Genomic DNA, 24,454 nt, shown 5'->3' with positions numbered 1-24,454 from the left:
CCACCTCCTCCTTTCAAGTGAGGCATCAAGTGCTTCCCAGAGAGGAGGAAACAGAGACCCCCCAGGATTAGGCTCCTCTATGCTGAGAAAGTTCCTGCCCATGGACCTTTGCCAGGCCGTTCTGGGCCAGGACCCCAAGTGTCTAATGGCCATGGGAGACTGTCAAGGCTGGGAACGGCTGCGGAAATGAGGTGGCCGATGCCAGAAAAGGCTCTTCCTTCCCGATGACGGGAAAAGCCTTCCCGGATGTTACCCCACCCAGCCTGTGCCCAGCCTGCAAGAGGGCCTGGGGGTGGGGAGCTCGTCCCTGGAGCATCACCCAGGCACACCACCCTCTCTCCCCAAAATGAGAGCTCATCCAGACTTGAATCCCTGGCACCCGCAGAGCCTTGGATTGGGCTGGTTGTGCCCTGGCCCCTCCGTCTGTATTTTCCTGGGGTTGCGGCAGGGGGGTGACACTCCTGCTATCAGAGCTGGGCCTGGAACAAGTGGAGCAGAGGTGGGGACTGGCCTGAGGACGTGAGCAGCCTGGGTCCATGTCAGCTCCTCCTCGCACACCCATGCCTGCTTAGGCCCCCAAGTGCCCTGGGCCCAAGTCCCTGCCCCTCACTGGAGCTGGCAGCCCTAGGCTGTAGGCCTGCTGACGCTGCAGGTGTCAGAGCAGGATGCCCAGGACTACTCAGCCACCACCTGCCTTCAGCCGCACTTCTTGGAGGAGTGAAGACCCCCTGTTCTTTCACCCTGTGGCAGAGGGGAGGTGGGGACAGGATACTAGTTTCAGTCCTTGCCTGGTGACCTAAGGTGAGCACCACTCTCCCCTGGGCCTCAGTCTTCCTGTCTGGAGCTGGGGCTGCAGGGCTGTCACAGGGACCCTTGTTGTAATTCTTTACTACAATCTGGTTTGCAGGAAATGAGCACTCAGTGACCCCAACTGGGCTCCTGAAGCCCATGCCAGGAGCCCATGGCAGGGCCAAAGATTCCTGACCCCTGTCCCACCCCTTCCCTACTCTATACAGCCTTATGGGGGTTCCCCACACCTGCCTGTTTCCACAGTGACCAAAACATCACATCCTGTGACAACAGAGCCATTGACGCCATATCCCGTGGCCACTGGGAGGGGTCCCGAGGGTCCTGAGTCATGTGCCCTGTAAGTGGAGGACGAGTCACCTTCCGGCCCTGGCCCTCCTGGCAGGCAGTCCCCACCACCACCACCAGGATGGGCTCTGCCAGAGCTGCCCCCTCCTTCGGTCCAAAAGGCCATGGACCTGGGCGGGAATCCTGCGCTCTGCGCACTCCGATGTGTCACTTTCCTGCTCTGCCTGTCATCTGTAAACTGGATGCTGTGAGCACAGGGCTTTGCTCATGATAGACACGGGATGACTAAGACAAGGGATGATTCCCTCCATTCCCATCTCTACCCACAGGGTGGGGACCCGGAGGGAGTGAGGGAGGGTCAGGTCACCGAGCCTCCTGCTCCTCCTGTAGGTCTGTTTCCTCACTGCTGAATGGCCCTCTCCTCTGTCCTCGCAGCACTTTGAACTTGAGAGGGGGATTTGGAAAACTTGAGGGGTCCTGGCACTGTAGAGTGGGAGGGCTCAGATTATAGGGGCCCATGGGGCTGGGCAGGGATGTAGGGATTATAGCCGATTGTATCCCTGGGGCTAGATATTTGAAATTCCCCCCAACCCTAGATCTCTGTGTCTGAAGGTGCCCACTTGAGCCTCGCCTCCCTTCCCCCTGTTGCCCCCCAAATGCCCCCTAGCCCAGCAGGATGGGTAAGGGCACTGTCAAGGCCATGCCCCCAGCCAGGGTATAAATAACCCCTGGCGGGCTGTCCCAGCCTGGGGGGGCTCCGCTGGCAGCCCCACTTCCTCTCTGGCCACTTCCTGGCCCTGGGGGTGAGGGAGTGTTTACTTTCCTGTTGTCACGATGGCTGGGTGGCCAGGCGGGGGACTCCGAGTGGCCCAACAACAGGTGCAGGACAGGTGCCCAGGCTGCCCTGCCCAGGACTTCAGAGGCACCGCCAACGAGGCCGAAGCCAGGCAGGGATCGGCCCTTTGATCCCTTGGCGTCCCTGCGTCCCAGCGGTGGGCCAAGGTCATCACCTGTATTCTCTTGTTGCCATAGTCAGGGCTGGGCAGGGCACGGCCTCGGACGTGGCCTCCGGGTCTGCTGTGGGAGTCCCCTGGCTCCTGGCCCGCCTCACACGCCCATCTCAGCACATCCTGAAGCTCCCATTCAGAGCTGCTCTCAGGCTCAGCCTCTCCAGCCCCCTTCCCAGCTCTCCAGAGCACAGCAGGGGGTCAGGGTCAGCCAGGCCAGTCAGAGACAACTGCCCCGAGTAGAAGGCAGCCTGGGCTAATGGGAGAGAGCCCCCTGCTGGTTCCACCTTGAGGAGGACCTCAGATCCCAGCTGTTCCCCCTCTCCAGGTCTCTCCCTCGATTGCCCCACCTGTGAAATGGGTCACCAGCTGTGGGGCAGGGAGATTGCACATGTTTGATCTCCCTTGGGTGCCTCATGTGGCGTAGGACCGATATGTACAGGTGTGTATACCTGGGCTGGGTGCATACATGCATACTGTTGGTTCTGTGTGCCGCCATCTCAAGTCTCCTGTGCTGGTGAATATCCATCACCCTGGTTACAATCAACTCCTCTCTGGTGGAGCTGAAAATAGCTGGGGGTGGGTGGAGGAGGGGCCTGCCACAGGGACCCCTCGGAACTCCCTCTCCCAGAGGAGGAAGGTTCCCAAGTTTCCTGGAATCCTCTGTCATTGGCGTGTCACTAGCTAAGTTCCCTCCTGTCTTTCATCCTCAGAAAGGAGGGCTTTCCCCCAGCAGCCTGTGGGTCAGCGGGCCACATGGAAGGGAAACTGATGAGTCAGATGGACACTGCTCCCAGCCCCTGGGGGTGCTGTAGCTCTAGAGGGCAGGCCTCTTTCCTGGGAAGGACTTCCTGGCTAGTTCCAGGAAGTGGCCTGAGGGTTCCACCATCAGCAACCCCATGGGGTCTGGGGGAAGCCCAAGATATCTTGGGCAGTTTGCTTCCAGCAAGGCTTTCCGGTGTCCTGGCTAACCTGCTTCTGACACGGTGGGGACCTTGTGTGTGCCCGCTTTGCCCCCTGCCTTGTTGGCAGCTGGGGTGAGGACTGGGTGCCCCAGCTCTGTGCCAGCGTCTTCGGGCTTCCCTTGATGCACCTGCCCCCACCCCCACCCCCCTGCTCATTAACCCTTTTAGGCCCCTGTGGGAAGCTGGCCCCACCCTGAGCGTGGGAGCATTAACCCCCACCTGAGCAGAGTCTTTGATGCCATCACGCGCCCTGGCCTGCGCCCACTGCGCTTTCATTGGGACCTGGAGACTGGCTGGGCTGCTGATGAATCAGGGCCCCAGCTTTGGGTGTGGCCCCTTCCCTGGCTTGCCCACCCGTCGTCCCATTTTCTCCTCCGAGAATGTCAGGAACTCAAGAGGTTACCAAGAAGGCTCTGCAGGGGAAGCAGAGGGCTAAGAGGACTGTGGGGCGGGGTTACCGCCTCTGTCGAGGGGATGCTGGCTGGCCTCCAGGTGCCCACTGCTGCCCTACCCTCCGCCCACAGAGCTTAAGGCCACAGGCACCGCCCACTTCTTCAACTTCCTTCTCAACACAAGCGACTACCGAATCCTGTTCAAGGACGAGGACCACGACCGCATGTATGTGGGCAGCAAGGACTACGTGTTATCCCTGGACCTGCATGACATCAACCGCGAGCCCCTCATCGTAAGGGCCAGGCCAGATGTGGGGCGGGGGATGTTGGGGGACGTGAGCCTCAGGGTGCGGGGCCCCTACCGGCAGGCCCTCTGATCCCCCTCTCTGGCAGATCCACTGGGCAGCCACCCCACAGCGCATTGAAGAGTGTGTGCTCTCAGGCAAGGATGGCAACGTGAGTGCAGTGGGGTCCACGGGTAGGCTGGGGTGGGGAGGGCAGGGGCACGGGGACCCCAGGAAGGCATGGGGCCTGGCAGGCATCTGGGGCATCTCCTTGGCTTTCCCTCTGGCCCCAGGGTGAGTGCGGGAACTTCGTCAGGCTCATCCAGCCCTGGAACCGAACACACCTGTACGTGTGTGGCACCGGAGCCTACAACCCCGTGTGCGCCTATGTAAACCGTGGCCGCCGCGCGGAGGTAAGCCCCGCCCCGCCCCGGCCCGATGCCGCCCCCACTAGGAGCTGCCTTCCAGGGTTCTGACGGGAGCACGGGCCTGAGCCCCAGCCCTGCCACCTCCTGGCCCTGTGGCCGTGGGTGAGTGACTTCTTCCACCTCTCAGAGCCTCCGTTTCCGCACCTGAAAACGGGACTTATAGCTGCCTTTCTCACAGGTCGGTGTGAGGAGGCGGCAGTGAGCTGATGCTCTCAGAGCACTTAGCACTGTACCTGGCGTGTAGTAAGCACTCACTCCATACCCGGCAGCAGTTCTCTTGGCTTTGCCTGTGGATGGTGCCCCCTGCAGCCAACCCAGAGGGCCTGGCGGGGGCCTCAGCATTAGGAGGCTGGACGCCTGGGTCAGCTTCTGCCGCACGGCCTGGGGGAGAGCTGCCCCTTCCTCAGCTCTGCCCGCCCACCTGCCCGCTTCTACCCCGCTCCATTTCCATGTGGGCATGCGTGTGAGCTGGTGTGACTTTGTAGAGTGTGTGTGAGAGCGACTGGACTGAAGGGGCATGAGTGTGTGCAGGCGTGCCCCAGCTGTGTGGACATGTCCTCACGGCGATGAGCCATGTGTGAGCTCAGGGGGCCCAGGTGCGCCTGTGTGTGTCCCTGGCATGTGTGGTGTGAGAGGCTGGCAGCCCAAGCCCGCTCCCCCAGCCCCTGCCACCCCTGGCTCTAACCCATGTTCCTCGTCTTCTCAGGCCACTCCCTGGACCCAGATGCAGGTGGTCAGAGGCCGAGGCAGCAGAGCCACCGATGGCGCCCTCTACCCGACGCCCACAGCCCCACGCCAGGTGGGCCTCATCCCTCTAGGCCCTTGCCAGCCAGTACTGCCTCAGCACCGAACTCACCCCGGGCCTGACCTTACAGCCAGGAACCCGCACCCCAGGCCAGCCTCCCCAGGGTTTTCTGTCTACCTGTGTGCCCCCTCCCACCCCTTTCCCTGCAGTGCCCTCAGGCTCTGAAGGCATTCCCAGTTGGACTCGTGTCAGCCTCAGTGTGACGAGAAATCATGAAGTCACCAGCTGGGGAAAACAGGAGCCCTGGGGACAGCCATCCCTCCACCCTCAGAACACGTGTGTAGACATGTGTGAGCACATACCCACATACGCGTGGGCACGCGTAGGGCACTCTCTAGCCCACACCTTACTCAGCACCCAGTGCGGGAATATGGCGCGTATGTTCAGCCTGACGTAGCTCTCAGGGGTTCGTGCCCCAGGCCTCCCTGGTCGTGCATTAATGCAGGTGTCCTGCATACCCCCATGCCCGGGGTGGAAGGGGCAGAACTGTGTTTCTACTAGGCTTGACCTGGGACAAGGCTGGGCTGGGGGGCACTGGAGGGAGGGGGCACTGGGGGCCGGGGCTGGGGGGGGCCGGGGCTGGGCAGGGGCGGGCAGGGGGGCAGAGGCTGCCGGTGAGTGACAGAGCAAGTGGTCACTTGAGCTGGTGTGTCTGTGGCAGGGAGTGCTGAAAGGTGGGACCGCTCAGACTGTGTGTGTGCGCTCCCAGGGTGTGAACAATGGGTTCCGTGTGTTGGCTGTGGCGCGTGCCGAGCTTTGTGTGCAGCCCCGTGTGTGTGCAGAGTGGAACTGGAAGCAGGCCTGTGTGCACCTTCCCATCACCATCCCTGCCCCCTGCTGCGCCTTCTTCCTGCCTCTTGCCTGTCTCTTCTCCCTCCCTTAACCTCGTGAGCTTGTCCTGGTCCCAGTGCCTCTACCAGCCTGCCTCCTAGCATCTGCAGGGATGGCCTGGGAGGTCTGGGGGGCTTTGTGAATTCCACGTGGTCCAGGCTAGACCCCTCAACTCCCAGCTCCCCACAGAGATGTGTGGGGCTGGGGGCTCTGCTGAGGGGCAGGGAAAAGGCCCTGCTCTATTAGTTTGTCCCAAGGACCACAGGTAGGGCGCAAAACCCAGCAGCACAATAACCTCAGAGCCCTCGGGCCTGGCAGGACCTGACGGCAAAGGGCAGGACCCCAGGCCCTTGGCCAGTCCCCCTGCCCTGGTCAGGTCGGCAGCCCTTCTGTGGCCTGAGACTGGCAGCCACAGCTCAGAGAGGTGTGCCTCTGTGGCCCACTGGGGGGCCCTGGGCAGAGTCTTCCTGAACCAGTTGGCATGGAGGAGCTGAAGCCCCCATAAGCCCACCCCATGCCCCTCTCATGGTCCCCAAACCAGAGTCCTCTGAGACCTGTGATGTCCAGGTCTTATCTGAGACCTGGACCAGGAAGCAACTTCTTGGGAACCCACAGCATGGCCGTGCCCTGGGAGACCTGGCCAGATGGAGTTAAAACCCAGTGAGATCTGGGGAGGGAAGCAGGGTGGCTTCAGGGTCCCCCTGGGGGCTCACTGTCACCCTGGGAGCCTGGTGGCCCTCACCTTCCCTGGCTGTGGGACAGCCTGGACGACGCTGCGCCCCTCTCTGCCCTGCAGGATTACGTCTTCTACCTGGAGCCTGAGAAGCTCGAGTCAGGGAAGGGCAAGTGTCCCTATGACCCCAAGCTGGACACAGCCTCAGCCCTCATCAGTGAGTGCCCTCACCCCACCCCGGTTCTGTGGCCAAAAGGTGTGACCTCTGCCTCTGGAGCAGGGAGCCTGGCTCCAGCACTTATCCCAGGGAAGAGACTGTGAGATTGCCGTGTCTGAAACCCGTCCCCCGCAGTGTGGCCTCTCTTGGAAAGGGGAAGGGTACAGACCAGACCCCAGTAGCTGAGGGGCAGAGACGAGGTGGCATGAGCCTCCATCCAGCCCCTTGGATGGGGGGTGGGGTGGGGATAGGCTCAGGGGGCCAGATTCTACCCTGAAATCCACATTGGGGTCCATGCGAAGATCAGAGCCCTCCAGACTGCAGCCTCCCTGGAAAAAGACAAGCGGGGTCTGCAGTGAGGCCTGTATGAGGGCTGGTCCCAGAGTGTGCCTTAGATTGTCTGGGAGACCAGGAGAGGCCCACAAGGCAGCACCAATGGAGGGTGTTGGCCCAGAGACTGACTGGGAGAGTTGGTTTCTGGTCTGGCCAGGTGTCTGGGGGAGTTGGGAGAAGGTTCTCTGAGAAGGAGTCCTGCCTGGGGCCTCAGGAGCAGCTGCAGCCCCCTACCCCCAGGTCGGGCAAGCCCCGTGCTGACCCAGGTCCCTGCACTCAGCCTGTTTTCCGGCTGCCCAGCAAGTCTGCCTCTCAGCAGCTGCTGGGCAGCGTGCCACCTCCAAGCCTGGGAAAGGCAGTGGGTGGGCTTTATCTTCCCCCATCTTGGGAAGAAGGTCTCTTAGCTGGATGGCAGGATCCAGACCAGGGAGTCCGATGGGGGAAGACCAGACCTGCTGGGAGGACCTTAGAGGAGCACCCTTGGAATGGTGTGCTGGAGCCAGCGCACTTCAGATTTTCTGTTAAATGTTCAGGTATTTTGTGGGCCAGCTATTAAACACAGATATTATTAAAAAGTCAATTATATAAGCTTACAATTAAATTACTGTAAAGACAAAGGTAAAGATACTCCAAACTCATTACTTCCTAATTATTTTACTACGTTTTATTATTATCTATACTCTTAAGATTATTTACATCTTCTGTGAATATCCGTGAGAAATACTATCCACTGGTTTGAGCAGCTCTTCCCCACTCTGCTCGGTGATTCAGGGTAATGGCTTGAAATCAGCCATAGTGGGAGCATTTACACCATAGATATTGGCTCTGGCTGCTTATCAGAGTCAACTGCGACCAATCCCAGTCTTCCCAGAACCAGTCGTCAAAACAGTCCCCAGCGCCCCACTGGTGGTACAACTGCCTGGGAGAACCTGAGCGGGGAAGATGGGCCCCTGCCCCGGAGGTCACCTGAGCTGTGCACTGTCCCCCTGACTCACTGGCCCACCTGCAGATGAGGAGCTCTATGCAGGCGTGTACATCGACTTCATGGGCACGGACGCAGCCATCTTCCGCACCCTTGGCAAGCAGACGGCCATGCGCACGGATCAGTACAACTCTCGGTGGCTCAATGGTGAGAACAGCCTGCAACAGCTCCAGCGGGCAGCATGTCTGGGGTGCTGCACGGAGACCCTAAGGCAACACTCATGGAAAATCTGGGGCCCTTGACTGGCTAGGGCAAGGGTGGTTTCTTATCCCGGGTTAAGGGAAGAGTTGGGGGTGTTCCTGCACCTGACCTGGGCAAGAAACCTTGTCTGAGGAGGGCCCTGCCTGCTGACTCCTGCCCGCCCGCAGACCCTTCTTTCATCCACGCCGAGCTCATCCCTGACAGTGCCGAGCGCAACGACGACAAGCTCTACTTCTTCTTCCGTGAGCGGTCCATAGAGGCGCCGCAGAGCCCTGCCGTGTATGCCCGCATTGGGCGGATCTGCCTGGTACGAAGCCCCTTTGCTGCCCCCTGCCCAGGCCCAGTCCTGGCTCTTGTCAGCCCGGCTTTGGCGGGGTCTTGAGGGTGAGCGAGCTGATCTGACTCAGTTCCTGCCCACCCCCACCAGAATGATGACGGCGGCCACTGCTGCCTGGTCAACAAGTGGAGCACATTCCTGAAGGCAAGGCTGGTCTGCTCTGTGCCAGGCGAGGATGGCATCGAGACCCACTTCGACGAGCTCCGTGAGCACCTGGGCGGGGCCAGTGGCCACTGCAGGGGAGGGCGGCCAGATGGGTAGTCAGGAAAGCTTGGTGTGCCCCCTCCCTGGAGTGGGCAGGGCTCTGGGGCTCCTGGCCAAGGTACGCTCCCAGCCCCCTCTCTTTCTATCCCCAGAGGATGTGTTTGTCCAGCAGACCCAGGATGTGAGGAACCCAGTCATCTACGCTGTCTTCACCTCCTCGGGGTGAGGCTAAGGCCAGGGCCAGCAGTAGCAGCGGGTGGCAGTTTGAGGGGCTATGACTTGTGGAGGACCCCATCCTGGTGGGGAGCTGTGGGCGAAAGCAGGCTGGGGAGGGGCCCTGGGCCAAGGGTCTGCCCCACCCACAGCAGCAGCCTGCCCTGCCCGCAGCTCTGTGTTCCGAGGCTCTGCCGTGTGTGTCTACTCCATGGCTGACATCCGCATGGTCTTCAATGGGCCCTTTGCCCACAAGGAGGGCCCCAACTACCAGTGGATGCCCTTCTCAGGAAAGATGCCCTACCCACGGCCCGGCACGGTGAGGACCACACTCAGCCTGCCTTTCCCCTTCCTCTCTTTCTACGAGACCTCTGCTGGGTCAGGCCCTTTGCAGACGTGGGCCCCACCATTGTGACACTCATAGCCAAGTGGCGGGCGGGGGGGAAGGGTGGACCACACACACGTATAAACTCCCTATTCACCCGCTATAAAGTTGAAGTTAAAAAGAAAACTCCACCGTTTACAAACAGTGTCAGGCTGTGAAAGAAGCCAGCTAGGATCCTGAAACAGAGACGGTGGCTGGGTGTGGCAGGGTGCACCCTCTGGGGGCAGGGGCAGGGGTTGTTGGGGAGCTAAAAATTGTGGGGGAAGTCTTCAAGACAGGCTGGAGGTGGGGGGGTGGGCAGGAGCCCCTGCAGGGAGGCGACCCACCTGATCTTGGTGTGATGGGGCCACCGCAGGAGTGGAAGCAGGAACACATCATGATCTGATCACATGGCTAGGCTGGGGCAGGAGCTCCCGCTGAGCAGGGGGTGGAGTCGGGGGCAGGGGTCTGGAAGAGCAGTCTGAGGAAGCAGACAAGTGGGTGGGGATGAGGACCTGGAAAGGCCATGGTCAGCTCTGCCAGATGGCTGCCACAAGGTCATGGCACGTGAGCTGGGGAGATGGCCATGGGACCTGGCCAGGTGAGACCTTGGGACCTCAGCTGGAGCAGGACCTGCAGAGAGGTTGGGTGGAGGGCAGAAGCCCAGATGGGGGGCAGCTCTGAGAAGCAGAGCAGGGGAAGACAGCAGGTAGGCACAGACAGGGGAGACCTCTTCTGGAGCGAATGGGCCCGGCAGGCCCTGGGCGGGCTGGGCCTGACGCTCATCACCTGCCTGCAGTGCCCTGGCGGAACCTTCACGCCGTCCATGAAGTCCACCAAAGACTACCCTGATGAAGTCATCAACTTCATGCGCAGCCACCCGCTCATGTACCAGGCCATCTACCCTCTGCAGCGGCGGCCCCTGGTGGTCCGCACAGGCGCGCCCTACCGTCTCACCACTGTGGCCGTGGACCAGGTGGACGCAGCCGACGGGCGCTATGAGGTGCTTTTCCTGGGCACAGGTACCCACTGCTGCTCCCAGCCCCTCCCACGCTGGGCCCGCTGGGTGGAGGGTGCTGACCCACAGGGCTGGGCCTGACCTCCTAGGGGGTTGCTACAAGGTTGTCCCTGTCACCCCTGCCACCTCCTTCATCCTATGGAGCCCTCTATTACCAGGATAACTGAGAATGGGGGTGGGGAAACCCCATTCCCATCCTCATCCCTGGTGGCCGGGAGAATGGGGACCCAGGGTGCCTGGGGACCCATGTTTGGCAGGAAGAGGGAAGACAGAGGCAGGCACTTCCAGGACACCCGGGTCCAAGTACACACATGCTCTCGTGTGCAATGCAGACCACATTCACTGCTGTCCCAGTAGTTGTCAACCCAGGGGAACGCATCCTGCATCCTGTTCTCAGCTTCCCAAACGAGGGTCTGGGGGCAGAGGGGCAGACTCTAGCTGTGGCACCCTCCTTATGCAGGGCCAGCCCCCTTAGACCTCTTCCCCTCATCTGGGGCTGCTCTTCCACCTGGGCATAGAGCACGCCCACTCCACTGCCCCTGGGGGGTCTGGGCCCTGGTGGGGGAAGGGGCTGAGGCTGGTGCCCCTTTCCCAGCACCCTCAGCCCCGCTGAGGCCCTGCCCGGCCCGTTCCAGACCGCGGGACAGTGCAGAAGGTCATCGTGCTGCCTAAGGACGACCAGGAGATGGAGGAGCTCATGCTAGAGGAGGTCGAGGTCTTCAAGGTGGGTGTGACACCACCCGGGCCTGTCCCACTCACCGCAGCTGCCCTCGGTGCCACCTCCTAACCTCAGACCTCCAGGTCAGGACAGGAAGGGGGGTCCCTAGGGTTGCACGCTAACGCCTGTTTTCTTCTAGGACCCAGCACCTGTTAAGACCATGACCATCTCTTCCAAGAGGGTGAGTTTAGGCGAGGTGGGCTGGGAGTGGGCATGGAGCCCACCTCCCCTTGGGGTCAAGCCCGTGGTAAAGAGAGATGGGGGGTATTGAGGCACCGAACAGGAAGGGGAGGAGCCCAGCTCAGCTGGCTCCTAAGGAAAGCTGGCTGCCAAGAGGGAACTGACAAGCCCCTACCCCTGCCCACAGCAACAACTGTACGTGGCCTCAGCCGTGGGCGTCACACAGCTGAGCCTGCACCGCTGTCAGGCATATGGGGCCGCCTGTGCCGACTGCTGCCTCGCCCGGGACCCCTACTGCGCCTGGGATGGCCAAGCCTGTTCCCGCTACACAGCGTCCTCTAAGAGGTGCAGACCCTGAGACCTTGGGAATTCTGACTAAAAGGCTCTGTCCTGGGGGTCTAGAGATGGATGTGATATATCCCTGGGGGGTCTCTGTGGGTGAGGCATTCTAGTAGCCTGGAGTTTTGGGGTTCTAGAGACCTGGTGGTGGGGATTCGGGGGGACAAGCTTTCTTGAGAATACTTCTTTAGGAGTTGTCTTCATCCAGGCGGAGCCGCCGGCAGGATGTCCGGCACGGGAACCCCATCCGGCAGTGCCGTGGGTTCAATTCCAACGGTGAGTATGCTGTGTCTCATTACTACCACGCGGCCCGCAGAGCCGATCACGGGGCCCGCACTGCACAGACCCTCCCATGGTCCGTGGAGGTGAGGGGTTTTGGAGAAGGGATGTCCCTGGCCACCCCCTCCAGGAGTGGATGCCTGAGGGCACAGCCCTGCCTGTGTGTGTGGGGGTGTGTGTGGCTGTGTGTGCCCCCTGCCAGCCCACGGTCTGCCCAGAGGCGGTGCTGCTCTCACGTGGCACCCTCTTGCTCTGCAGCCAATAAGAACGCCGTGGAGTCTGTGCAGTACGGTGTGGCAGGGAGCACAGCCTTCCTTGAGTGCCAGCCCCGCTCGCCCCAGGCTACCGTGAAGTGGCTGTTCCAGCGAGATCCCAGTGACCGGCGCCGCGAGGTGACTTCCTGTGCCCCATGGTCCTTGCCGTGGATGGGGCATCCCTCATACAGTAGAAATTCCACGTGGGTGAAGCGTGGTATAGGAACCAAGAGTGGGGCAGCCCTCATTCTAAGAAAGTCCTTCCAAGCACCCTTCCCTGTGTGGAAATCATTTGGGTGAATCCAGTTATATGGAAACCCTGTGGGGTTTCCATAGTACATGGAAACTATTTGTAGGCATGCCTTTTCATGTGAGAGTTCCATATGTGTACTTGATTGGCGGTGTACCTCACTGTATGGAACTGTCACGTGGATGAGTTCCAGCATCTGGAAATTCTATCGGGTAGCCCTCCTATTATGGAAATAGCTTCTAGGCAGTCCCTTCTTAAACAAATTCTAGGAGGGTGCCCCAACATCCGTTTATTCTCATTAAATAGAAATTGTATGTATGCTCCAGAATTCCCTCATTGTACAGACTCCCTTTATGGTCATTCCTCTGGAAATGGCAGTGTCATATGCCATTCAGATGTCATATGGACACTTCCTGTGGGTTTTTCTTGCTCCATGGAAATTCCAGATGGGTGTCCCTCCATGGGGTGGCCACAAAGGTGGTCTGATCTGGTGGGGACAGCAGGGTGGTCCTGCAGTCCCTGAGTTCCACCCCCTGCCCCTGCAGGTCCACGCGGACGACCGCTTCCTGCGCACTGAACAGGGCTTGCTGCTCCGCGCCCTGCAGTCTGGTGATAGCGGCCTCTACTCCTGTACAGCCACCGAGAACAACTTCAAGCACATCATCACACGGGTGCAGCTGCATGTCCTGGGCCAGGAAGACATCCGTACGGCCCTCTTCCCACCGCCAGCTGCAAGCATTCCACCGCCAGCTGCGAGCATTCCACCGCCCCCGGGCACCGGCCCCCCAAAGCCCCGTTACCAAGAGCTGGCCCAGCTGCTGGCCCAGCCAGAAGTGGGCCTCATCCACCAGTACTGCCAGGGCTACTGGCGCCACGTGCCCCCCAGTCCCAGGGAGGCCCCAGGGGCACCCAGGCCTCCTAAACCCCAGGACCAGAAAAAACCCCGGAACCGCCGCCACCACCCACCGGACACATGAGGCCTGCTGTCTGAGCCCTGCAATGGGCCAGCCTCTAGCCCTTGTTCCTTTTAATATAAAAGATATATATATATATATATAAAATATCTATATTCTATATACACCCTGCCCCTGCAAAGACAGTATTTATTGGTGGGTTGTAAATAACCTGCCTCAACGGCAGCATCGTCCAGAACTTAGACCCAAGCTGGTCAGAGACAGCAGAAAACGGAGCCCACCTAATCAGGCGCAGCCAGTTGGCCGGGTCAGGCCAGGACCACAGTCCCCAGGCTCACCTGGGGGTCTACCTGCTCGACAGCCACCGGCGGGATCGACAGGACACGGGGAGCGAGCAGGCTCTACCTGGATAGAGCACGGACTGTACACACACCTTTGCCAGTGTGTTCCATCAGCCTGTGCTGTTGGCATGCACGTGGAGGCGAGGACTGCTTTGGAGACTGGGGGTGGGGGGCGGGGGCTCAGATGCACTCAGAGAAGGGAAGAAGGGGGTGGCACAGGATGCCAGCGCCTGCCTGGGAGAGGGGCACTCAGTCAAGGCCAGCCCTTTCCTGGGTATTTATTCTCTATTTATTGGGGATAGAAGAAGAGGAGCCCTGCCTGGGTGGGGCAGCCCCTCCGGCCCCTCCTTCCCACCCTGCCTGGCCTCTCTACCTCCTCTTCGCTTTTTCTGTGCCACTGTGACTCGGGGGCTGGGAGAACAGCAGAGGGGCCAGGCTCAGGTAGCACTGAGGGGAGAAAGGGCCATGGCAGAGGCCTGGGGCCTGCAGGAGCTCCCCAGGGCTCCCTTCTGCCCACCACTTCAGATGATGGGTGTAAATAGCTCTGGGGGGCAGTTGGGTAGTGGGGTGGGAGCTCCTGGCAGCCTTCTGCTGCCCGGCTGCACCTGCCCTTGGGTTCCATCTTGCTAATAAACACTGGCTCTGGGACTGGACTTTGGTGTTCTCCTTGGCGCAGGAGGGAGGGTGGGAGTTCAGCCCACACCCAGATTCTGTCCTCCACTAATGTAGCTTGACCACCGGTTCCCCCACGGTCTCCTTTGGAAGTTCAGCTTTCAGTCATTCATTCAGCCGTTTGATCGTTTGCTCACACTGCTTTCTCACCTGGCTTTGTGTTTTGCCAGGAACTCAGGACTCAGAATTGGCAAGACAGAGCCACAGCCTTCACAGCACAGCTGCCCCTGGCCCGAGAATCAACAAAATTCCCATTCTTCCTGTCTCCTTCCAGCCAGCTCTTAGCAGAGGGCCCAGCACAAGCAAATGTCCAGAGGCAGGGAAGACCAGGATAAGTGGGGATCTGCTGGAGAGGAGGAAGTGGGGCTGGGGGCCCTGGGCCAAAGTTAATGAGTCAAGCCTTGATGTGCATGCATGTTCAGTCATGTCCGACTCTCTTTGCGACCCTATGGGCTATAGCCCGCCAGGCTCCTCTGTCTATGGGATTTTTCAGGCAAGAATACTGGAGTGGGTTGCCATTTCCTTCTCCAGGGGATCTTCCTGAGCCAGGGATTGAACCCGTATCTCCTGCATTGGCAAGTGGATTCTTTACCACTGAGCCACCTGGGAAGCCAGTAGCTAGGGAGGCTCAGGGATCCAGCAGGGCTCAGGGCCATACCTGGCAGGCAAGGGGAGCTGGGGGGGACAAGGAGGCAGTGGAATAGTCCCACTTTAAGCAAAGCCAATATGTAGAAAGCAGGTTTTTGTTGGTTTCACACACCTGGGCCCCTGTACCACCCCAACCCCCTGGGCAGTGTACAGGCTGCAGAGACTCCCAGGGCCCACTTGCAGCATGGTGGTGGGGTAGAAGACAAATGGAACCTAAAAGTTGAAGGTGGCACAGATAATCTATTGCTCCTGAATGGATCTCCCCTCACCCAGCAGGGCAGATGTTGAAGCCACCAGCTCCCAGCTCCCAGAACCAGTGTCTACTTCCTACATGTTTAGGGTCAGTGTGTGTTGTGTGTGTGTGTGAATTTTTTAATTCAAGTATAGTTGATTTATAATGTGTTAATTTCTGCTGAACAGCAAAGTGCTTCAGTTATACATATATTTATACATTCTTTTAAAATATTCTTTGCTGTTATGGTTTATCAAAAAGTATTGAGTTTAGTTCCCCGTGGTATACAGTAGGACCTTACTGTTTATGCATCCTATATGTAATAGTTTGCATCTGCTAATCCCAAACTGCCACTCCATCCCTCCCCCACACCACTCCCCTTAGCAACCACAGTCTGTTCTCTGTCTGTGAGTCTGTTTCTGTTTTGTAGAAGTTCACTTGCGTCATATTTTAGATTCCACATATAAGTGGTGTCATACGGTATTTGCCTTTCTCTTTCTGACTTGCTTCATTTCGTGTTATAAGCTCTAGTTCCATCTGTGCTGCTGCAAATGGCATTATTTCATTTATTTTGGTGGCTGAGTAGTATTCCAGTGTGTTTTTGTGCCATGTCTTCTGTATCCGTTCATCCGTTGATGGATGTCTAGGTTGCGTCTTGGCCATTGTGAACAGTGCTGCTATGAATATATGGGTGCATGTATCTTTTTCAATTACAGTTTTCTACAGATGTATGCCTGGGAGTGGGATTGCTGGATCATATGGCAACTCTGTTTTTAGTTTTTTGAGGAACCTCCATACTGTTCTCCCTAGTGGCTCTACCAACTTGCCTGCCCCCCAACAGTGTAGGAGGGTTACCTTTTCTTCACACTCTGTCCAGCATTCATTATTTGTAGACTTCTTAATGATGGCCATTCTGACGAGTGTGAAGTGGTACCTCATTGTAGTTTTAATTCGCATTTCTGTAGTAATTAACAATGTTGAGCATTATTTTATATGTATGTCAGCCATCTGTATGTCTTCTTTGGAGAAATGTCTAGTTCTTCTGCCCATGTTTTGATTGGATTATTTGTTTTTTTGTTGTTGAGTTGCATCAGCTTTTTGCATATTTTGGAAATTAAGACCTTGTCAGTCATCATTTGCAAATATTTTCTCCCATTCCTTAGGTTGTCTTTTCATTTTGTTTATGGTTTCCTTTGAGGTGCAAAAGCTTTTAAGTTTGATTAGGTCCCATTTGTTCATTTTTGCTTTTATTTCTATTGCCTTTGGAGACTGACCTGAGAAAATACTGGTACGATTTATGTCAGACTGTTTTGCATACGTTCCCTTCTAGGTGTTTGATGATGTCCTGTCTTACATTTAAGTGTTTAAGCGACTTTATTTTTGTGTGTGGTGTGAGAGTGTTCTAACTTCATTGATTTACATGTGCCTGTTCAGCTTGCTCAACACTAGGGACAGTCTCAATGCCCAGAATATGGGGCCCTGGCAGCCTTGCGTCTGCAAGAGTTGAGTGCTAAGGCAGCAAGTTTTCTGGGGAGTCCAGCCAGGAGGGGGCTGAGAGCCCAGGATCTGAGTCTTCTCATGGGAGGTGGCAAAACTCCAGAGGCTGCAACTCAACACTACATGCTCAGCTGAACCACTTCCACTTAGGAGCACACCCTGTCCCATCCGAACCCCACACAGACATCTAACCCCTAAGCTGAGGCAGGCATGCCCTGGAGATATCCCTGACAGGTCCCAGAGCACCCACAGGGGACAGAAGAGGAGTGGGGCTCATCCGCTCCTCCCCTGGGAATGCCAGACCTGCGCTGGGACTCTGTTCCCATCTGATAACAGGCCTGCAAGATATTCCCTGGAAGAGCCTGGCCACCTCTGCAGGTCACACTGCTGACCTCAAGTTTATGGGTACACGCATGTGCAAGTGTGTACACATACAGGCAGACACGTGCATAAATGTACGTGCACACAGGCAAATCCACACACATGCATTTCACCTGTGCATGCATTATACATTCACACACATGCAACATTAACCCACATAAGCACAGCAAAGTGCACATATAAACATACACATGAGAAGTGCACAAAAGCATCCATGCACACACACGTGGTACACAAACAAGCAAGCATAGACATACACTTGCACTCACGAAAGCACAGGCACATGTTTACATGCAAGTATACACAGACAAACGTATGTCATTGTCTTGCTTGACACCAGTACAGGATACATGCACACCCACCCAAGTCTGTTGGAATCATGGAGGCAGGTAGAGGCCTCACCCAGGTTGGATCCAGCCCTTGGTACAGGGCAAATGCAATGTCCACCTTTCCTTCTTGACTCCCTATTAAGCATGGAACCCTGGCCTAGAGTCACCGGCCCTTCTCAACCACCTCCTGCCATGTGATCCTCTGAGCCTCCACTTCCTCATCTGTGCAGTGATGTGGTGCATCCGCCAGGCTGGTGTGAGCTCAGCAAGGAGCAGTGCTGAGCCCAGTACTAGACAGTGGGCAGGTGCTCCTTGCAGGCTTATCCTTCTCCTCCCTGCTCCCAGGCCCTCCCCTCATTACCCCCACCCCCAGAACTGAGGCCCTCTCTTCCCCTTTTTGAGCCTGAACCCCCCAGAACTTGTACCCCTGCTTTGGAGCAGGAGCTGGACTAGGACTCCAGGGTCTCTCCCAGAGGGTTTGGGGAGCGGCAAAGAGTGGGGTGCAGAGTCAGCAGGTGAGGGATTGGGGCCATGCCAGCCTGATTAGGAGGGCTGGGGGCTGAGCTGGATTCACCTGTCCTTGTCTCTGATTGGCTCTTAGATACCAACAACCCCCAAATCCTACTAAGTAGCCCCACCAGGCCCTGCCCAGATCTGTAGACAGCCATTGGATTCCCAGTTCTGGGGTCAGAAGGGTGTCCAGGGAGGCCAGAGGCTAGCCTGAGCCTGGCTCTGGGGAACCCCTCCATCCGGAAGAACCAACTCACGGCCCTCCTCCTTCACCTCCTGCCAGGACCATGGGGGCTGGGGCCAGCGCTGAGGAGAAGCACTCAAGGGAGCTGGAAAAGAAGCTGAAAGAAGATGCTGAGAAAGATGCTCGAACCGTGAAACTGCTGCTTCTGGGTAAGGGGGTGGGCTGAGGAGGGGCCACGTCTGCCAGTCAGAGGCCTGGGGGCAGGCAGGTGGCCCTTCTGTGAAGCAGGTGTGATTTGGGAAACAGAATGAGCCTACAGCCTAGCAACAGAGTGGAGCCCAGGCCAAGCAAGACCAGGCCTGATGGGTGACACTTTTGGCTCCCTAAGGCTAGGTATCCCACAGAAACCCTCTCTGGAGGGCTCAAACCTCAGGCAACCTCCCCTCCCAAGATGTGTGTGCCAATCACACTTTTTTTAGAGACGTGTTCAAGGCCCACATTTGCCCTGGCTATGTTCCCTCAAACCCCAGCCTTTAGCTTGATGGGCCTGCTGAGGAGGGCTCAGAAACCAGGGGCCTCGGGAGCACCACAACAAGGCTGCTCCCTTGGGAAGGAGGTCACAGTCCTCCTGAGAGTAGGTAGCTTCCAGGACCTCCCAGGTCCACACACAGTGGCCCTCAGTTTCCAGAGCTTTATTGCTGGCAGACCTGCAGGACAGGTGAAAGATGTAGACGGCTACTAAGGCCCAGCGGAGAATAGAGAAAGCCATGTCCTTGGTCCCATGGGTAGTGAGGGGAGCTAGGACTGATCTAGTACTTCCTCCTGCCGCCACCACCGAGGGAAGGAACTGCTTTGAGAAGGCACCTCAGGCTTCTCCCAGGCTGTCCAGGGTTCAGACAGACAGGTGAATGTGTGTAGAGAGACCAAACCAGAGTACCCCAGGGAAGACAGGCTAAGCCAAAATCCCATTAACTGTGCCCGACACCCACACGAGAGCAGGCTCAGAAGGACTGTCAGCTCTGTCTTCTCCCCCAGCAAAACGTGCTAATTCCCTCTGAGCCTCTTGGGGACACTCCCTTCCATCCCAGGTGGAAAAGCAGGGGTTGACCTGGCTCAAATAATCCCATGCATGTAGTACCAGAATCGTCCACAAGGTGGAGCTCAAGGTTTCTTTATTTTTGGCCTCCGAAAAATAAGACAGCCTACAAGGTGTTGGAGGCTCCAGGACAGAGTTGAGGTTGTCCATTCGCCTCGTCAGCCCGCTTTGGTCACTCCTGACATTTAGGTTTTGCTGCCGGGGTATTAGGACCTTATTTGGGGAGTGTGGTAGGGAAACAGGTGGGATAGAGGGGACAGTGCGGTCTGCGCATCTCTGAGGCAGGGTTTCCATTCCAATCCAGGTGCCGGTGAATCCGGGAAGAGTACCATTGTTAAGCAGATGAAGTGAGTGCCCCTACCCTATCTGAGGCCCTGGGGGTGGGTGGTGCCCCTGCCCTACCTGAGGCCCTGGGGCTGGGCGTGCCCTGGAGGTCTGATCCCCGACCCGCCCAAGAGGTGCTGACCCGGCTCCCGTGGCTGTAGGATTATCCACCAGGACGGGTACTCACTGGAAGAGTGTCTTGAGTTCATTGCCATCATCTATGGCAACACGCTACAGTCCATCCTGGCCATTGTGCGCGCCATGACCACGCTCAACATCCAGTACGGAGACTCTGCGCGCCAGGTGTGTCAAGAGACTAGCTGAACAGGGCCTCTGGGGATTCGAGGCTGAGCCCCAGCCCCTGGTTACCACCAACCACTCCCCTGCCCTCAGGACGACGCCCGGAAGCTGATGCACATGGCAGACACCATCGAGGAGGGCACGATGCCCAAGGAGATGTCAGACATCATCCAGCGGCTGTGGAAGGACTCCGGTATCCAGGCCTGTTTTGACCGAGCCTCAGAGTACCAGCTCAACGACTCTGCTGGCTAGTGAGAGCACAGGCCAGGCACAGGGGTGGGGGGCAGGCGGGGCCCTGGCACACCCCTCCACCCAACCCTACCCACATCCCATATCTCCCACAGCTATCTCTCAGACCTGGAGCGCCTGGTAACCCCGGGCTACGTGCCCACTGAACAGGATGTGCTGCGCTCCCGTGTCAAGACCACGGGTATCATTGAGACGCAGTTCTCCTTCAAGGACCTCAACTTTCGGTAGGACACTGAGCCCTGACTCCTGCTCTGGAGTGGGGAGGCCTTCCCCCAAGTTCACTGCCCGAGGCCTGTTGGTCGCAGAGGTCCCAGCCCTTCTAGAGACCTGCCACTTCTCCAACACCCCACCAGCAGAGAAGTCTGGCCCCTCCGGATGCCAGGCCCATCTGGGTGCTTCCCAGCCAGCATTAGGAAGCCAGGGGATGCCTGTGGGCGTCTCCGGCAGACTTGATACACAGGTTTCCGGTCCTCATGGCCCCGCAGGATGTTCGATGTGGGCGGGCAGCGCTCAGAGCGCAAGAAGTGGATCCACTGCTTCGAGGGGGTGACCTGCATCATCTTCATCGCGGCGCTGAGCGCCTACGACATGGTGCTGGTGGAAGACGACGAAGTGGTGAGTGTCCAGCCGGGCCTGAGCGATTGAGCGGCGAGGAGGAGAGGAGAAAGAGGAGACGGCGCTGTGGGCGGGCGCGGGGAGCATCTGAGAGAGGATGTTTGTCCCAGAGCCCTCTGAAGGAGGAGACGAGGCAGCCTCCTCATCAGGAGATGAAGGGAGGGTGGGCGAGTGGCAGGAGAAGGAGGAGACAGTCTTGGAGCTGTCTGAGTGGGGTCCCGGAGCCCAGAGAGCAGGCTGGGGTCGGCCAGTCAGTCGCAGCCAGGTGGAGGGGGGTGGCGACCCCTGTCCCCCGGTGCCCGACAGCCTCTGTCCTCCTCAGAACCGCATGCACGAGAGCCTGCACCTGTTCAACAGTATCTGCAACCACCGCTACTTCGCCACCACGTCCATCGTGCTCTTTCTCAACAAGAAGGACGTCTTCTCGGAGAAGATCAAAAAGGCGCACCTTAGCATCTGTTTTCCGGACTACAACGGTGAGACCCTTGGCCTGCCACCGGGCGGCGCTCCAAAGCCACTCTCTCGGCCTGAGCTCCTCCTGCCGCCGCGGGGAGGCTTCGTAGCAGGGACTGAGAGCCCCCCACCCCTCCCCTGCCAGGGCCCAACACGTATGAGGACGCCGGCAATTACATCAAGGTGCAATTCCTTGAGCTCAACATGCGACGCGACGTGAAGGAGATCTATTCCCACATGACATGCGCCACCGACACGCAGAACGTCAAGTTTGTCTTCGACGCTGTCACCGACATCATCATCAAGGAGAACCTCAAAGACTGCGGGCTCTTCTGAGGTGGCTCCCCTGCGGGCCGGGATGCTCCTCTGTCTTGCCTCTTGATCTCAGTACCCCCCGGGGGCCCCATCCCCAGCTCCCTATCCCATCTGCAAGCCCCTCCCCAGCTTTCCGGATCCACTCCACTGCCTGGCGTCTGGTCGCCGGACTTTCTGACCCTTCCGCTTCCGGATCCCACTCTAGCTCCTCAGGCTCCACCCCTATGGCCATAGGCCCCGCCCCCGGCTCACAAGCCCCACCCACTAGCTCTCTTTTGACTCCGCCCCAGTCACTCAGCTAGGGCACTGCTTCCACGCCCATCTCCATATGACTCCATGTTACGGATGCTGACTCTGTTCCTTCTTCTCTTCACAGGTGCCTGAGCTCATGCGTCCCTGAGACCCTGCAGCCCTTGACACCTTGTAGCCCCAATGTGCATGACCCTATCAGTCCCCCAGGACTCCTGGGCTCCAGCCTGTGGCCCCACCAGCCACATACTCAAAGCCCTAAACCCTGCTAGCCTTGAGGCCCTATAACCCTCCCTCGTGGCTCCCAGGATTCCCAGGTCTCCGAGAGTCCAATGCCCCCAGCCATCCCAGCACTGCCCTTCACGGCCTGGCTGCACTGGCCTCCCAGACCTACCACAGCCAGCCCCAGCTAGAAGCAAGCAGGACTTGGGGCAGCTACAGCTCACGGTGACTCAGCAATACCTCTACTGACCAATCTCCTGCCTCTCTTCTGCCCCAGGAGGCCCATTACTCACCTGGTGAGTCTGGGTTCAGCAAACAGCCCTCCCTCCCAGAGCTTTATGAAGGGCAGGGGGCAGGCATGGAGCCCTTCTCTGAGCAAGCCTTCTGCTTACCATCAGCCCATTCTAGCCTTACCACCTCCATGTGACAGGGTCTGATGCCCATCTGCCCAGTGGCCAGTGACTGCCCTGCCCAGCAGATTCAGGAGTCCAAAGTTCAAGCCAGCTCTGGCCTGTGCAGCTTGTATGGAGACGACTTAGTGAGTCAGGGCAAGCCTGGGGGCTCCTGGTAGCAGGAAGAGACTCAAGCTGGAAACTTCCCGTACCCTAACCCCTCCCCCCAGAGGCTCTGCCCACGCCGTCCTTGGACACCAGAGTCATGTCCTACTCCCCTCCAGCCCGCGGCACTCTAGATCAGCCACTCTGTCGAGGGAGGGTACTGTTGACACCAGTTGTGGCCAATGGTCACACTGTCCTGAGGGGTGGCTGGGAGCAGAGTCCGGGTCCCATCGATCAGCCCCAGGCAGAGGATGTGAGACCGGAAGGAAGCCCAGATTGTGCCCAGAGTGGTCTGCCTCAGGTAGGGTCAAAAGCAAATCCATGTGACCCCCTTGTCCCTGCCAGCAGCTTTTCTCACCCTTCCCATCAGGGCCCTGGTAGGAAAAAAAAAAGTCATGCCTGAACCATCAGGGACAAAAGCCCATGTCCCCTTACCTCTGCTCCCCACTTCCTCATCAAGTACCTAGTCCTTGCTGATGCCCATGGGCTGTAGCCCGTGCTGTAGTCAAAGGCAAGGAACATCCGTCTAACAAGTCCAGGGCATAATTTGCACTCCCTTCAGCTAGATACACAAACTTAGCAATAAACCTTTGCGTCAGGCCCTGGTTGTCCTTTCTTGGGGGGAAGGGGAGAGTTAATGATCATGAATCATGCGCATTTATTCAATGCCCAGTGCTGGACTGGACGTGAGTAGGGAGATGGTTCTTTCCAGAAAGAAGCGGCTGACCTGGCGTGGCAGGGGGCACTCTTGGGGGCGTGGGATCAATTTGGGTGTCCTGAGAGGGATTGAGGGGGTAAAGGGGCCATGGGAAATGTTCACAAGGACAATCTTGGATCAAGAAGGGGTTGTGAGGTGGAAGCTCATTCTGGCATGGATAGTAGGGTGTAAATGGCCCAGGAATGTGGGCTTTTGGGTCACAGGAGTTGCGTGGAGCAGGAGCAGGGAAGGAAAGGGAAGATGGGAGAAGCAGCAGCAGGAAGGCTGGACGGGTGCCACCCACCAGCCCAAGGGCCTGTGCTTCCTCCAGAAGATGATGGGTCCAGGAAGCCCTTGAAGCTAGGATATAATCACAGGGCTGAGATTAGGGTGACGCAAATGAGGCACTCACCTCAGATGTAAAGCTTAAGGTGGTGCCAAAAAAACTCAGTAATCAAGATAAATACTAATGCAGTACTTTCAAAAATCAAAATTACCTGCAAAAATCCATAATGAACAGAATATCAAAATTTTTTATCAAGACAAGATCCAAGAGAGCCTGGCGGAACCATATTGGACCCCAAAGCAAAAGGAAAAATATCCACTCCTATCATATATGTTTTCATGTAGTTTTAAAGGTTAATTTTTTTTTTTACGAAACGTTAAAGTAGTTGAAGAAACATCAAATAAGTCGAAAGTAGGCATATTAAAATTCACAGTGTTACTTTAAGCTTGTGCACGCGTGCTAAGTTGCTTCAGTCGTGTCTGACTCTTTGCGACTCTATGGGCTGTAACCCACCAGGCTCCTCTGTCCATGGGATTCTCCCGGCAAGAATGCTGGAGTGGGTTGCCATGTCCTCCTCCAGGGGATCTTCCCGACCCAGAGATCGAACCCGCGTCTCTTATGTCGCAATCCAGGGATTGAACCTGCATCTATGTCTCCTACATTGGCAGGTGGGTTCTTTACCACTAGCACCACCTGGGAAGTCCTATTTTAAGCTTAAGTATTTTATTTATACCTAAAACAGTATTTACAGTGTTATATAGAGGAGACCCGGGTTCGATCCCTGGGTTGCTATGATCCCCTGGAGAAGCACCTGGCAACCCACCAGTATTCTTGCTTGCAGAATCGCATGGACAGAGAAGCCTAGTGGGCTACAGTCCATGGGATTGCAAAGAGTTGGACACGACTGAGCAACTATCACTTTCACATTCTTGGCTTTAATGGGAGTAAAATCATCAATACTATTTTCCAAATCTGTTTCTGGAAAAAATAATCATAAAAATTTTCATAAAAGCA

General features: G+C 57.6%; 2 protein-coding genes across 9 annotated transcripts in view; both read left to right on the top strand.

Moving 5' to 3' along the window:
* SEMA3F (semaphorin 3F) overlaps positions 1–14,277 on the top strand; it is a 39,000-nt gene extending 24,723 nt beyond the window's left edge. For 2 of the 7 annotated variants that reach the window (XM_086367935.1, XM_086367936.1), the window contains exons 3-19: positions 3,592–3,752; positions 3,853–3,915; positions 4,037–4,156; positions 4,878–4,970; positions 6,604–6,697; positions 8,040–8,159; positions 8,381–8,520; positions 8,641–8,755; positions 8,907–8,976; positions 9,142–9,286; positions 10,131–10,353; positions 10,985–11,073; positions 11,207–11,248; positions 11,435–11,592; positions 11,795–11,862; positions 12,124–12,257; positions 12,915–14,277. In XM_086367935.1, the coding sequence (XP_086224061.1) occupies positions 3,592–3,752; positions 3,853–3,915; positions 4,037–4,156; positions 4,878–4,970; positions 6,604–6,697; positions 8,040–8,159; positions 8,381–8,520; positions 8,641–8,755; positions 8,907–8,976; positions 9,142–9,286; positions 10,131–10,353; positions 10,985–11,073; positions 11,207–11,248; positions 11,435–11,592; positions 11,795–11,862; positions 12,124–12,257; positions 12,915–13,346 (2,267 nt within the window). In that variant the 3' untranslated portion in view covers positions 13,347–14,277. Of the gene's footprint in view, positions 1–3,591; positions 3,753–3,852; positions 3,916–4,036; positions 4,157–4,877; positions 4,971–6,603; positions 6,698–7,449; positions 7,564–8,039; positions 8,160–8,380; positions 8,521–8,640; positions 8,756–8,906; positions 8,977–9,141; positions 9,287–10,130; positions 10,354–10,944; positions 11,074–11,206; positions 11,249–11,434; positions 11,593–11,794; positions 11,863–12,123; positions 12,258–12,914 lie in introns of those variants that run through there. The other 5 variants (XR_015151638.1, XR_015151637.1, XM_086367937.1 and 2 more) reach the window with 5 other exon arrangements.
* Positions 14,271–23,058, top strand: GNAT1 (G protein subunit alpha transducin 1). Of its 2 annotated transcripts, none has more exons than XM_086367942.1 (10): positions 14,271–15,284; positions 18,177–18,286; positions 19,478–19,520; positions 19,659–19,800; positions 19,891–20,048; positions 20,142–20,270; positions 20,532–20,661; positions 20,984–21,137; positions 21,260–21,451; positions 21,806–23,058. In XM_086367942.1, exons 1-9 carry the CDS (start codon positions 15,226–15,228, stop codon positions 21,448–21,450), a joined length of 1,116 nt encoding a protein of 371 aa, XP_086224068.1. In that variant the 5' UTR covers positions 14,271–15,225; the 3' UTR covers position 21,451; positions 21,806–23,058. The 2 variants fall into 2 exon arrangements, with proteins under 2 accessions (XP_086224068.1, XP_086224069.1); XM_086367943.1 differs by lacking the exon at positions 14,271–15,284 and adding an exon at positions 17,566–17,688.
* Positions 23,059–24,454: the final 1,396 nt, after the last annotated feature.

Source organism: Bos grunniens, chromosome 22, assembly GCF_055505025.1.
Source record: "Bos grunniens cultivar Pamir isolate PY7600 chromosome 22, Bosgru_T2T1.0, whole genome shotgun sequence".
NCBI classification, from domain to species: Eukaryota; Metazoa; Chordata; class Mammalia; order Artiodactyla; family Bovidae; genus Bos; species Bos grunniens.
This window is presented reverse-complemented; position numbering and strand designations above follow the sequence as displayed.